Source organism: Rhipicephalus sanguineus, chromosome 3 (genome assembly GCF_013339695.2).
Source record: "Rhipicephalus sanguineus isolate Rsan-2018 chromosome 3, BIME_Rsan_1.4, whole genome shotgun sequence".
NCBI classification, from domain to species: Eukaryota; Metazoa; Arthropoda; class Arachnida; order Ixodida; family Ixodidae; genus Rhipicephalus; species Rhipicephalus sanguineus.
Genome location: NC_051178.1, coordinates 187,580,881 through 187,595,381, shown reverse-complemented (window position 1 = coordinate 187,595,381; position 14,501 = coordinate 187,580,881). Strand labels below are relative to the sequence as shown.

At 45.6% G+C, this 14,501-nt stretch overlaps 1 protein-coding gene and 1 long non-coding RNA gene across 15 annotated transcripts in view; one reads left to right on the top strand and one right to left on the bottom strand.

Moving 5' to 3' along the window:
• LOC125757720 (uncharacterized) overlaps positions 1 to 8,789 on the top strand; it is an 18,744-nt gene extending 9,955 nt beyond the window's left edge. The window contains exon 2 of the long non-coding RNA XR_007415468.1: positions 8,572 to 8,789. This is a non-coding gene — a long non-coding RNA (uncharacterized LOC125757720). The remainder of the gene's footprint in view (positions 1 to 8,571) is intronic.
• Positions 1 to 14,501, bottom strand: part of LOC119387853 (transcriptional coactivator YAP1) — a 202,753-nt gene that overhangs the window by 10,142 nt on the left and 178,110 nt on the right. For 2 of the 14 annotated variants that reach the window (XM_049413707.1, XM_037655392.2), the window contains one exon: positions 8,147 to 12,154. The exons of 8 other annotated variants lie outside the window; for them this stretch is intronic. In XM_049413707.1, the coding sequence (XP_049269664.1) occupies positions 12,074 to 12,154 (81 nt within the window). In that variant the 3' untranslated portion in view covers positions 8,147 to 12,073. Of the gene's footprint in view, positions 1 to 8,146; positions 12,155 to 14,501 lie in introns of those variants that run through there. 4 more of the 14 variants (XR_007415465.1, XR_007415466.1, XR_007415467.1 and 1 more) reach the window with 4 other exon arrangements.

Below are 14,501 nucleotides of genomic sequence, written 5' to 3'. Positions count from 1 at the left end.
TCCTGCTGACGCTTTACGACAAAAGCGTGCAATGTGGCCACGATACCCGCAGTAAAATAGCACACCGGACGAGGCGATCGCCATGTTGGGTGAAAGGGCTGGCTAGGTGCACTCGGTGTCATCACGAAGCCAGGTGTACCGGCGTCGAGGTGCAGACATCGATTGCACGACGCCTGGTGAACCAGCGACGACTTGTGCGTACGTTGGCTGGAGTCGAGGGGTCAGAGAGTCCACATACGCTGGAGCAGCCATGGAACGCCAATTCCTCCTTGATCACGTCACGCAAAAAAGTGCTGGAGGCGGGAGGTGGACTCGGGGTCGCTGATAGGCCTATGAGATTGCAGCTCTTCCCGGTATAATCGCGCGGATCATAGCACGCAACGAGGGATCGGCGGTGGCGGTGTTGTCAGGGCTATCCGGCGGCAACCGCTGAGACTCGAGTTCCTCTAGGCGTTGCATGTGGCAACAACGTCGGCGACTGTGGTCGGGTTCTGTATGGCCAACGCATTGAAGGCGGTAGTGCCGATGCCTTTCAGTAGATGGCGAACCCTCTCCGATTCGGTCATGGAGGTGTTGAAACGGCGGCAAAGAGCAAGCACATCCTCAATGTATGAGGTGTAGGATTCGCCAAGTTGTTGCTTGCGAGTGTCCAACGTATTCTTTGCGAGGGCAGAACGAACTGCAGGAGTACCGAAATTTGGCGAAGCTGTTGCTTGAAATGGGTCCAGTCCGTGAAATCAATTTCGTGATTGAAATACCACGTTTTCGCGACGTCTGTGAGGTAGAAAGATACACGGCGAAGCTGGCCGGATCATCCCAGTTGTTTGTTGAACTCACTCGGTCGTAGTGGTCCACCAATCTTCCACATCTTCACCTCGAAGTCCGGCGAACATGGGGGGATCACGCTGGTGGCCACTGATAATCCAGGGTGGATAGGCCGCGGTAGTCGGGGCCGTGGAGGTAGATGCAGGTGCGCCGGTTGGCTCGTCCTGAGGCATGTTACCGGACACCTGGTACAGACGGCGACCTGAGCGGAGCTCCAGGAGGTAGAGCAGGTTGCGAGAGGCAGGAAGATCGATGAGCAGCCTCCACCACTTGTGACGCAACGGTTAGCGCGACCTTTATTAGGCCCCGAAGGCACGGTGAAGCGACCACACCCGAGGCACAGATCACAATCAAGCCGAGTTCCCACTACAGATGAAGACGACGAACACCCATGATGATGGCCATGTACGAGGAGGGTAGATGTGTCTAATGAATGCCCACAATATATCAAAGTGGCACGATAGGAATGCAAGGAACAAAATAGGCATTTGCCTAAAATCCGGTCTCTGTTCATGAGTCGACTCACTCAGACTCAGATCGGGCTATGAATCTGAGTCTGAGTGAGTCCTGGTGAGTAATATTTTAGTGAGTTTGAGTCCGAGTGAGTCCGGTTGAAGAAAAGTTTACTGAGTCTGAGTCCGAGTGAGTCCAGTTGAGGAAAATATTGGTGAGTCTGAGTCCGAGTGAGCCCTAAGCGCAAAATATATTTCTTGAGTGAGTCCGAGTGAGCTCCACCTTTTGTTGCCGACTTATGGTCCTACCTACTCATTTTCAGCATTACTATCAGCCTTACGTTTATACTCAAGTCTATTCACATATCTCAGCACACTAGCATTGATGCGCCTCCTCAATATTTATTGATCAGAGGCGTGAGTTAGGGGAAGGGGTGCCATGACCTCCTCCTGCCAACTGTTTCATGGGAAGTTCTTGGTAAAAATATTTCGTGTGAGTCGCGTATTTCATAAAAATGTCCTTACTGAATTGATATATAATAATGACGACGTATGATATATATGATGATAACTCGTATTTGAAGGTACAAGATCAAAAGGCGTATCGTAGAGCGCCAATATGTAAGACATTGGGGTTAAATAGGATTGCAAACATAATCGAAAAAGCTAATTTCACGCCAACGGACTCATGAGTCTACTCACTCAGGCTCAGGTGACGCCGTGAGTCTGAGTGAGTCCAGCTGAGTAATATGTTGGTGAGTTTGAGTCCGAGTGAGTCCGGTTGAGAAAAAGTTTAGTGAGTGTGAGTCTGAGTGAGTCCGGTTGAGGAAAATTTTGGCGAGTCTGAGTGCGAGTGAGCCCTCAGAGCAAAATCTATTTCTTGAGTGAGTCTGAGCGAGCTCCAATTTTTTCGCCGACCTATGGGCGTAAGGGGGGCTATGCCGCCGCCGTAGTTCCGCACGACGGATACCAACAGCATATAACCGCGGTTACGCGAAGGATAGAGACAAATTTCGGAGCAATTAACACAGTCCATATAAGGACATAATGGTAGTAGGCGCGTTGCTTATAAATGTACCGTGCTTGTAATCAGCGAAGCCATTATAAACACTGCTTTACTATAAATTTGAGGCTCTGACTTACTAATGTTTGAAGTTTGAAAAACAGCGCGTAGACGAAAACGTGCTTTATTTTCAAAAAAAAAGACGTAATTCCATTCCCATTTGATCCATTCCGTCCAAAAGGCGCTTAATTCCATTCCCATTCCATTCCTTCAAGCGTTGTCCCCATTCCATTCCGGGGTAGCGAAAATGTGTAATGATTCCGGAGTCATTCCAATTCCGGAGTGGCAATTCCGCAACACTGGACAATATATGTAGACGACATTTATTTCTACGCATGTCAACAGAATAGTTGGTTAGCTCTGTTTTTTTTTTTTGTACATGTACCTTATGTTGACTTCTGACTACGCAAACGATGTTACCACACGTGACACTGCGTGTCAAGGACTGAACATGGCTCTTTTTTTTTACAGCATAAATTCAGCCCGGATGGTATTTTTCTATAGTGGTCAAGTGCTACCCTAGGCCTAAGATTTAACCCGCTGCCTCGGGGGAGCGATCAACCCCACCAAATCAAATTTTATGAAAATCATCGACGATATTCTCAAGTACGAAAATGTGACGAATGAAAGAGTGATGTTGGGGTCAGGGGCGTAGGCAAAGATTTTTTTCATGGGGGCACTCCTTCATCTGAAGTGGGGGCCGGGCAGGCAGATGCGGTCGTTGATGCGGTCAAGTCTCATATTGTGCTCTGTATGCCCATGGCAAAAAAAAATTCCGGGTGGGGAGGGGGGGGGGGCACGGGCCCGGTGTGTCACCCCCTCCTACAGCCAGCAACTGCAGCACCAATCCGTGCAGCCGCCTGGAACACAGACCTAACCTTGTGAATGGTATAAGGACACCTTCCATAGAATACGTAGACTCATAACCGGGCAAATCGATGGTTATTCCTTACACTACGGCCGGCAGCATAACACAAGCGTCAAGGTCCCGTCCCGCTTATATTGCTGTCCGTATTTGAGTTCCGCGGCCTGGCCTGGTGCCGCCATCTACTGTTGCTATTGTTTACCGCCTCCCGGTAGATGGCAACACCAGGTCGATTCTTGTACCATTTTCCGCACACGCTCAAGCGCCGCCATCTTGGACTGATAACGTTGCAGTTTTGTATCCGTATCAAATAAACAAACAGTGCTACGGTGAACTCGCACGCACGAAAACGCCTGGGCCGGTACATTCAACGTTTCTTGACCATGATCATTTCATATTGTGACGTAGAAAACAGGCAGAACAATCGCTTATCAGTCCAAGATGGCGGCGCCCATGAATCGAAAATAAAATTAGGTAGAAAGGTAGCATATACAGTAACTCTAGATTCTTGATTCTTCGGAGCATGCCAGAGAGCATACTGAGCTACACGAAAAGTCACAGCTGCAGGCGTCCAGGAATTAAGGGAAACAAAACTAATAGTGGACACTACCGAGGGCCATGCAGCCAAATTTTTGTTTCGCTCGTTTCTCTTTCTCTATGCTAAAGCTAAGCCAAACAAAAGCAGTGCATGAAACGTAACTGGCGACGGCGATCTGCTGCCATGATAGCCCTTTTCCTTTCTGTTACGCTGGATAACTTCAAATTAGTCATAGTTTCAGCATGCACAAAGTTGTTTGGCAGTGGCCGTGGCACTGAAACACGTACACCGAACCATGACATACAGCCCGCTTTCACAAGAAATATATATGTCGCCCTGCACTGATTTAATTCTGAGTTCGTTCTTCCCGCCTCTGTCTGCAGTCTCGGAATCTCTTGAAAGTTCGATCATTCGCAGAACCTGCGCGCGGATAAGCTAGCCTACTCAAAACTGCGATTTGCTGAGCAAATAACGCCTACCTCGGGTATATGCAGGGCGGATCCAGGTGCCAACTTTTGGGGGGGGCGGTTCCTTCACCTGACAGGGCTGGGGGGCAAGATTCTCCTTCCCCCTTTTGTCTAATGGATAAAGTAGGTGGGCGACAGGCACTGCAGGCAGGGGCGGGGGGCGATTGCCCCTACCGCCCCCCCCCCCTTCTGGATCCGCCACTGGGTATATGTATCCGTGAAGATAGCTAGCTGGTACACCTGCAGCGGGCGATTTTGAAACAGTCTGCTCCTTTAATTGGCGTATCCAGGAGAGGGCTTTCAACTCCACCCCCCCCCCCCCCCGATGTTTTTGTTTTGTATGTGTATACACGCGCACACACAAACACACGCACGAGCATACATTAAGTGTGCTTGACCTCCTCCCCCCCTAAAAAAGAAAAGATATATGCGCTAGGTCTGCTCAGGATAAAAATAAAGGCGATACATTACCATGAATGTCACCAACTTTTCGCTGGCACGGCACATCAAATTCCTCCTTCGTGAAGAGTTGACACATGGCGCAATTCAAATACTCATGTCTGACTTAAAATAGGATGAAGTAATAAAGAAGAAATGAAAGGCCACTGGCCTGGCTAATGCATCATGTGGCCACAACGCATTAATGCATGTAAGCTTCTACTGTAAAACACTGCTCTAGGACAGTAACATAGAAGAGTAGTGGTTTGGGCTGGTTGGTTTTCTGTTAAAGGGGTACTGACACGAAAATTTTCAGTTGTCGTTTTCTTGCACCAAATGAAAGGCCGAGCCTTTAAGAGCATAGAAAAGGTGGTGCTAAGCGCGAGTGCGCCCTGAAAAAGTAATTACAGTATGTTTTTAAAAGCTAGTTTCGGTTCCTGCTGTACCCTGACGTCAAAACACGGTGTGAGCTTCTCATCACGAGCTCGCACAATATATAGACGGCTTGCACCGACGTCACCGAAAGCGCCGTGCTGCAGCATCAGCATGTGGGGACACGATGTTTCCGATGTCACATTAATGTTATCAAAACATCACATGCAGGTTCTTTCATTATTCACGCACAGGGTCATTTCTGCCAACCTTGGTTTCTGCCGCATCGTTTTCACATAGACACAACTTGTTTGTCATCAAAGCCACCATCGTGGAGCTCCAGTTCCCTTTAGAAGCTGCGTCCATGACGTCATGTGCAAGCCATCTATAGCGACGTTTCCATGGCCGCTCCACACCGCGGCTCCGTTGGTGATGCACAAGCAGCCATCTTGAATGTTTTGGTGACGCACAAGCGGCCCATCTTGGAAGGTTTGGTACCTGACGTCATCGCAACTAGCCAGACTGCTGCGTGAAGTCACCAGAATTAGTACTGTAGCCCGACGTCAAGCTTGTGTTGATGGCGGTAGGTAAGCCATGGAAAAATTTACTTTAATATCAAAATAAAGTATCTTATCAGCATTTGCTGAGATTCACACTTGCTCAGAGCCGTCGCTGCATACAGGAGATTTGCCTGGCATAGTAAACTCGCCTTCGAAAAAAGGTGTCAATACCACTTTAAGGTGGCGTGCGCGAAGCAGGACAAAAGCACTCTTGAACTTGGCATATTGTTGATGTTTTTCCCGCAATAAGACTGAAAGGAGTGTTGCCTGCGGAGCCATCTGTTACTGCTATGATGACAGATCATCACAGGATTGCTGGCTATCTGACTATCTCTGAACGGATTCTGAAGTCATGCCAAAAATACATGCACAGTACCAGGACCCCTATATTCATTGTTGAACATCATCTGCTCATGAGCCTTCTGCTACAGCAATACTGAGCAAAGGACGAACTGCTCATAGATACAGTTAGCTTTTTACAAGGTCTTGTAGGGACTAGTTTAGACTTTCAGTGCCTTGATCCCAGATTTTGTAACGTTTCGACAAGCAGCCTTTGTCATCAATCACTGAGCAGCACGTGTTGGCAAAGGGAAACGTTGCGAGAAACTCTATGCAACCTCCAAAGTGAGAACTAGTGCTGTATTGGCCGCGAGATCGAGCGGAGTCGCCGCCTAGCGGCTTCTGGCTGAACCGCGCCTAGTGTGGACACGGCCGGTATCTCTGAGCGGAGGAGAGAGTCGAGTCCGGCCGTGAGTGTGGATTGCTCCGTGCGTCGTCTGCTAGCCCCGTTGTGTTTGCATGTGCGCGTACGTCATGCAGATCCTCAAAAGGCGGTTTGTTCCGTTGCGTTAGTGCAACTTTAACCGCTTGTACGTATGCCTAACACGATGTAAAGAACCATTTGGCCTTGATCGGCTGTATAAGTGCTGTAATAAGATCAGAGAGTGCACTTGTCGAGAGTGCTGTGTGTGGTCGTCGTACCCTCCGTTCACGAGAGTCATATCAGTGTAGGTGCCGCTCTGAGGTTCAGGCGCATTGCAAAGTGCACTTGGCGTTCTCCTAAAGATGACAAGTATTAAATCTCACGTGAATATAGCCTTTTAGCGGCGAGGTGATTAAAAAGGCTCGCATGTACTTGAGCGTTCTGGTTAGGTGTTGTTTATACGTTACGCGACGGTTTTAGTTGTGTACGGTCCTGGTCTCACTAGAGAAATATTTCTGTTAAGTCACGTCTGACAATTCGGTACTTAAAGTGGCCCCTAAAAAGGACAGAAAATGAAATGACGCGGAACTCGCAAAACTGAGTTGCCTTGCGCAATTTTAACTTGTGGCGAAATTTATACAAAAACACCCGTGTACTTAGATTAATGTGCGCGTTAAAAAGCGCTGAAGGTCAAAATTAATCCAAACGGCGTAGTTTACATTTATGTCGTAGTAATGTCACGCGAAGCCACATCTTTTTTCTTTACATTGTCTTGAGCGTTTGTGCTGCGTTTAGATTGACAGAAGGCAGCGGACATTATTCGTATGAAAAAGCGTACTTTGGTCCCGTGAAATAACCGGACCTTTGTTCCATTACTCTCGTGCAAGTAATCAATCGAAGAAATTTCCGTGCTGTAGTTACCTTTGTGCACTGTTACTGGAATAAAAACAAGCGTGTGCGTGTTAAACGTCTCCGTAGCGCTCAAGCGCTGTCAGCCACGTAGATTTCCTCAGTAAACCACTGTCCTACACTGTATACACTGTCCTACATTTCATGGAGAACTGAATAAGAAATGCGAATGAATATTTGAGCACGCAATGCACAAAGTGCTATTTCAACTCATCGTGCAGGAATACGGGCTTTCTTTTTGTTGAGGGGCATCCAAATGAACAAGAAGTAAATAGTTAATTCAGTCGCGCGATGCAGCAGTGCGTAGTAGGTTAAACACAAGCTAAACATGTACAATTAAAACAGCAAGAAAACGTCACCCATTGCGAAAACGCCGACTGTCACCGAAGGCGAGCAACCCGTTCGTTGGCAGAATGCGCTTCTCTCACAAGTAATTGTAACGTTCGACGCGCTTCGTGCATTAATTCGGGAATGAAGAGCGTACAAATTACCAGAAAGCTGCAGTAAACGCATTTTGTTTGCCGGAAATCGCGTCAAATCGCTCACAACGAAGCGCTGTTGTGTGCGTTTGTATACGCGCCGGCAACCGCCTATCCACACTAGCGCGGCGACGGTGCTGCCACCTGTAGCCCGATCTCGCGGCGAATAGAGAAGACAGCCCACGTCCTACCAGACAGTGTACAAGTATGAAAGAAAGAGTAAAGCGTTGTAGTGCCACCAGAGATATTGCCCTTGTCTACACCTATGAATGCACATGAACACTGGATGAGTCGCTATCTTTTCATAACACCTAGTCTCTAATGAAACAGACTGGCTCCTATCATCAATCTTAAGCTTCGCAAACAGCAACAAAGAGCAAAGAGATTTTACATATCTGTATTATGTTATTGTGTAGGCCCGCCTGATATTTTTTTCTTTACGATGAGAAGGCAAAACGACAAAGGTAGGCAGAGGTTGTTTGAACATTAATTATTTATTTACATGGTTCACAGCCAACATAAGGGAAAAAAAATACAAACAATGACAAATATTGGAGGAATTAAGTAAGCCTTTTTTTATGTACATAAATTGTTTTAAAAGCTAGACGTTAAAATTTTGACTGCGAGCACTTGTTCACTCGCCTTTTCTCTTTTTTTGTTTTCCTTTCCCCAAAAACCACTGAAATTTAAAATACACATAATATACATAAAAAAAGGGAGGGATGGGCATATCACAACAAGTCTCCTGCAATGTGGTTAACAACAAGCAGTCGCACAGTGGAACTTCCAAGCCAGCATTGACAAGACACTTCGCAATTCATGTCTTCATGTCTGTTTCTTCCAGATTCAGAGGTAGCTTGCTCTGCACTGTGGCTTCACAAAGGCTGCCATGTTCAGGAGTTTTCAATTGCACTTGTCAGATAAGGCACACCTCAAGTGACATCTAAAAACAATTCCATTTCTCTACCCGCCACAAATGAGTCAGTTAAAAGCGGTAAGACAAAAAAAGATAGCTGCACAAACATGAGACTGCACCAAACATTCTTGTCGGCATGATGTTTGTCAGCAAAAGGCTTTCAAAGCTGCACTGCATGCCTTGTGACAAGAATGGGCAGTCTTAAGATATAAAAGGGGACAAGGGGGCAAAAAATAAGAAACAAGAAAAGCTACGTCCCCTGTGCTATGCGAGGAAGGAAAGGCCAGCTCCAACTTTTTCCTGCACTCACAATACAGGCTTTTCTATAATACTTGTTCTCCGGTGACCCATAACATTTTTGCTTTCTTTTTGTCTTTTCTTAGCTTGCTTCTTTGAACATAGCAGCAGTCGATTGTTTTTTTGTACTTCTTCAGTCACAACCATAAATGAGATGACATGTCAATCCTAAATGCGACAAGTCTCAATGGATCACCAGAACCACAAAAGTGCTAATACTGATGGAGGGCTCCCTTCGTTCTTCGCCATTTCACAGAAGTTGACAATTTGCCGCCGAAAAAAAAAAAAAAAAACCTGTCACTTTAGCCTGTTTGCTCATCAAAAAGAAAAAAAAATGAAACAAACCTGTCACTTTAGCCTGTTTGCTCATCAAAAAGCAAATCACGCAAAGCATGATCGTTGGAGCAAAAAACAGAACCTCGTGTGCAGCGACAACGTCCTCATAGGCATTACATTGTACGGTAAAACAGCACCGAAACAAAAAAAGGCGAACTTCACGGTTGCAGCTTCACATTGTCACCTCACCCATTGCATTGCATCTGGGATCACTTTAGCATGTCACGGAATAAGTCAACAAGAGCAGCCAAGCGTGCTAATTTCACCACTTATTGAGTTTCAACACGCTTATGGATAGCTAGAAGGCACGTAGGTAGTAAGAATGCAGTTAACAATGCTCTTGGAGCTTAAGCGGGACACACCCAGTTGTCCCTGAAATCGATATTTCATCTTTTATGGCCCTTTTTAATTTTTCTTACATTTCGTGGCTTTCAACACAAAAATGCCACAAACAGTTAAGGCACTTAGGTCACTTTTCTCTTACTTAGCAAAGGTCCATCGTGGCTGTGTAAATGCAGCTACAACATCTGTACAAGGGTGAAAAAAAAGGGACAAAAGAGATGTGTACAAGAAGAAAATAACGAAACAATGCGTCTCATGACGATGCGTCACATTGCACGTGCTTTACACACGTTTGGCACTCAAAAGCATCCTTTACATGTCATTCATGAAACGAAAAAGGAGAGAAGAAAAGAATGATTTCAGGTCTTCAGGAGTTTGTGGTACCTCCTACTTTTTTCTTCTTTTTTTGTCGCTTACAACATTCATCTCAGTCTCCACTTCGGTAAGCGATGTATAAAAGAAATGATAGAAGTGACGACACAAGCAAGGCTCCGAGATTATAGCCACGAGCCTTCTGGCGCTCTTGCACATGCCGTGCACGGTGGATGAACTCAATGTAACAAGAAAACACCATTCGCTCTCACACACATACGCACACATGCATGCACACATGAAAAATAACATTTTCTCCCTGCGCACAAAAGCACGTTCGCTGGACTGGTAACAAGACTGTTGGCAGAACCATGGTTAGCAATTTTTTCCACCAGCTTCAAGGGTTACAATTGGCAAAATGAAAATAAGCTGAAATCAAGCGAGTAAAAGTATAACTTTTCTGGTATAATAAGCATTTATAAGGGCTACTAAAAACGTGTACCAAAACAAACCATATCCTCAGCTAAAGACTTTGATAAAAAGTATAGAAAAAGGAAGCTACTAATGAGGCACAATTAGGCATACATATGTCGTGCCTCTGCACAAAAGGACAAGAAAAAGAAAGGAAACTAAGGTAGGCTTATATGTGTACTGAATTGAATAAACAAAAGTGACAAAAAAAATGTTATGACGGGCACTATGCCGATTAACTTCAAAACAAGGTCATTGCAAGACATTAAAAGCAGACTGAAAAGCTGCCATTATGCGAGCTTTTGAAGTCAGCACAACGTACCAAGAAGCTGCTGTGTTAACCATAGGTTCTGGCAATCAGCCTTGCCCCTCATCAGTCACAGACAGCTTCACAAAGGGAGAGGAGCTCTATTCATGGATGGAATGGACGCTGACAACCTCAGTCATGCAGCTAACTCAAATATACAAGTTCCTCTTTCAACAAGAGAACAGAGAAAGGAGAAGGGAGAAAAACAAGGATAAACAACGTAGGAACAAATAGGTGCGGATATGTGTGCCCTATGGGTCAAGCCAGTGGGCGCTGCACAAGGCCTTGTTATTGCTTGACATGTCAAATAGTACTTCCTGATACAACAACAGACAGTTTGTTAAAACTAAAAAGATGATGCGGGTCATGTGTTGCTCCTAGCGACACCGCCCCCTTCAGTACAAGGTATGTGCGAGAATAACAGTGGCACACAATAAGTGGACAGCGAGCCTTGCACTCAGCTGTTTAATCTGAGCCAAGGCTGCAAAAGGCACATTCTACGGAGGCAACACTTTGAGCAAGCCCTGCCTCTACACAGAGACGAGACTTTAAGTTTTAAAAGGAAGGGACGTTCAAGCATGGTACTTTTTGCTGCCATTTTTAACGATTGCAGAACACCCTCCCATAGCCTCCCCTTGCACTAAGTCACAACACTTGGGGGTAATAGCATAAAATACTGCATTGAAATTCAAGGCTTCGAAAATAGCAGTGAAATAGCAGACGTCGTTCTCATGCACGAGAACATTTAGTAGTAAGGGCAGCCCCACTGCCACAGAAAGCAAATTTTCACACGTTATATTCTGGTCACAATAGCAAAAGCTGTGTATAGTAGACGTTACTTTGATAAGGCACACAAGCATGCACGTCTGCAAAGACAATACACACGCGGTGTTGGTAAGGCACACAGGTCTAAAGTAAGTTTGGCTCGTGCGACACAATGCACTCAATGGCGCACTGACTGTGCACTCGCTCGACACAATGTTATCATCAATAATGGACGGTACTTGTCCCTCTAAACATGCTTAAAGGTATCTGTGAATCCAACCTCAGCTGAACTGCTGATCAATAATAGGTGCATCTAAAATTCATCAATGTAAGGCACTTCAAGTGGACAGCAGTGGCTCATGCGGAACCCTGCACGTAAGAGGCACAGGTCTGCTATCCAAAGCTGGACGTTAAACCTTGAAAACAGCACGGCCTACGAGTGTTTCCTGGTGGGAACACAAGGCACTGGAAGGCATGGAGAGGGTGTTCGTGCTTCTTGGCCTACATGACTTGGGCTTGTTCCGATGAAATATCCAAGTTGAATGGCAGTGCACCAGTCTGCTTTTTCTCAGAAGGGAGATAGTCCGAGGAAGAAGTTGGTGGAAAGCTGGCAGAGAAAGAAGGGAGGCAAAGGAGAGTGGTTGTCAGGCACTGTCCTAAAGCCATGTGAGCACGCTGTCCTTGCTGGACGTTAACAATGCCTCCATGTCTGACAGAAGGTCTCCCTGCAGCTCCTCCTAGGGAAGCAAAGAAGAGAACACACAGTGCACAGTGAGCACAGACTACTGGGTTTCCTGGCACGGTGTGCAAAAACAGCACAGTGTGGCTGGAGCAAGAATGCTCTTAGTGGCTTGAACAACGGAGGTCACGTGAACTGTAGTCAGTGACAGGTCAAGAATGCAGTGACAAACGCACCTCAGAGTGGGTCTGTATCATGTGCCAGCCAATCCTCATTGCTCATTTTGTCCCCTTGTAGCATGTGCATGTGCGCGTCTGCGTTCACTTCTTGCAAGCCAGCGAATTGCCATTACTCAGTTTCCATCTTTTACTCGGTGCGTGCATCCAATTAAGTTGAAGTAATCACCGCAATGCTTTGTGAGGTGTGGTCACTTGGTCACTAGAGCCTGTGTTTGTAGTGTTCTTTTGGGTAGTAAGGACTATGCCACCTTAACTGTACGGAGCCTTTTAAAGTGTGTCACCAGCATTACTGCGCAAATTTGTGAGGCCTACAATTCAGAGAAAAGTAATTATGATGTTTCAGCAGCATATAAGGCAAGTGTCGACTCGACTTGTGCTACTGACTGATGCGCTGTTCTTTATGCTTTGTGCATGCCAGCTGTGCCAGCCTTTAAATTACGGGTCTGATGGCTTAGCTGCAGCATGTTCATTCACTGTTGAGATACCATAGCGGCTTCCCTCTCATGTGGTCTCCCAGAGGTTGCATCACACATTCCGAAGAGGTGCTTCTTTTCGTTCTTGACTTGTCATTGACAGCGGACATTTGTTGAATGGGGCAAGGTGCCCTGTCTCGCGTTCAAACATGTTGTATATTCGTACATTACAGTGGCTACGCTTCACAAAATGTCAAGATCAGATGACATGCTGCCGTGGTATGTGGGCAAGCACTAATGAATATGTAGCACAGATCCTTTCCATGGGACGCTGCTGCATTGTTTGCCAGTTATCGAATGACATGGCAAATCTGTCACTTTTTGCAGTGTCCAGTTTTAATACAATTGGCCTAGACGCCAAACCTAACTGTAGTTCTTTTTTCCTTGGCATGGCCCAAGGTTCAGGGTTAATAGAAGGCTACTTTAGTTTGTTGCTGCTGATCCAAGATGTAGCACTACAACATACATGGAGTGCAGTGCCCAGCCTCTTAAGCGCATGCGAGTGAACGAAATTTTGATGCTGCTGGAGCCACTAGCTGCTTTCGTTCATTAACACATTAGGGTGAGGAAGCAGCAAAAGTTGCAGTCAACAGGTAAGGAAACGTTAACATATCCGAGATGCTGTAATTACAGTAGACTCTCGTTAAACGGAACCTGAAGGAAACAGGAAAATGTGTTCCGTTTACTGAGAGATGAACAGGAGTGCAGAATACAAGTACAAAACCAACCATATCAGAGGCAGTTGTCCGATTTAAGCAGCAGTTTCGTTTAAGAAATTTCCATTTACTGAGAGTCTATCGTAAACACAATTCTTGCGATTTTTCAGAGCTGTAGTTAATATTCACATGCATTTGCTGGTAACTCCATTATTTTGACAACACATATAACCATGCACTGTAGCTCAGCATGCATCCAACCATAGGGAACTCGGAAGTAAAATATGCATCTTCACAAATATTACTGAGCACCTACAGATAGGTCTCTTGCACAGCTGGACTGCTTATCATGAACAATCATTTGTGACCAATTCAAACTGAACAATGAGCACAAGTGTTGGCAACTGTACTGTAACATTCCTATTTCTTGGTCAAGATCCTTGGTCCTGTCAGGTGGTTAACAATCAAAATGGTATTGCCTACCTTAGAAAAACCGTGACTGACTTAAGGAAATGTAATACTATGATTTTGATAAGCACACACTATGTGTAGTGTGCTTAGGCTTTCTGCAGACTAAAATAAGTATCCCTGCTGGCAGCAAAAGCAGCACTTTTACCAATCATTAACTACAAGTGCATACTGCAGCTGTCTCACACTACACACAGTCAGTACAAATAATGTGCTGCCACGGTATACAGGGCAAGAACTCATGGATAAGATAAGAATGATAAGATAATGGTGAAATTTAATAGCAACATTAAAAAATAGCATGCCAATGTGTAGTCTTTGAAGACTTTTATAATTTTATTCATTCTTCATTCTCTTATCTGTAAAATTACTGAAGCCTCGTAGCCAAGCAGAAACAAAAATGACAGTGTTAAATCTCATCTTGCTGTGTAGCAAAATCTCCACATGCTTGCCAAAATGCTATTGCCTTGCTTTAGTAGTGTGGTAATCCTTCAAAAATGCACTTATGCTTGAACCTTAAGCGGAAGATGATAGGCGTGCAACATCACACGTGATGCAAACAGCTGTGC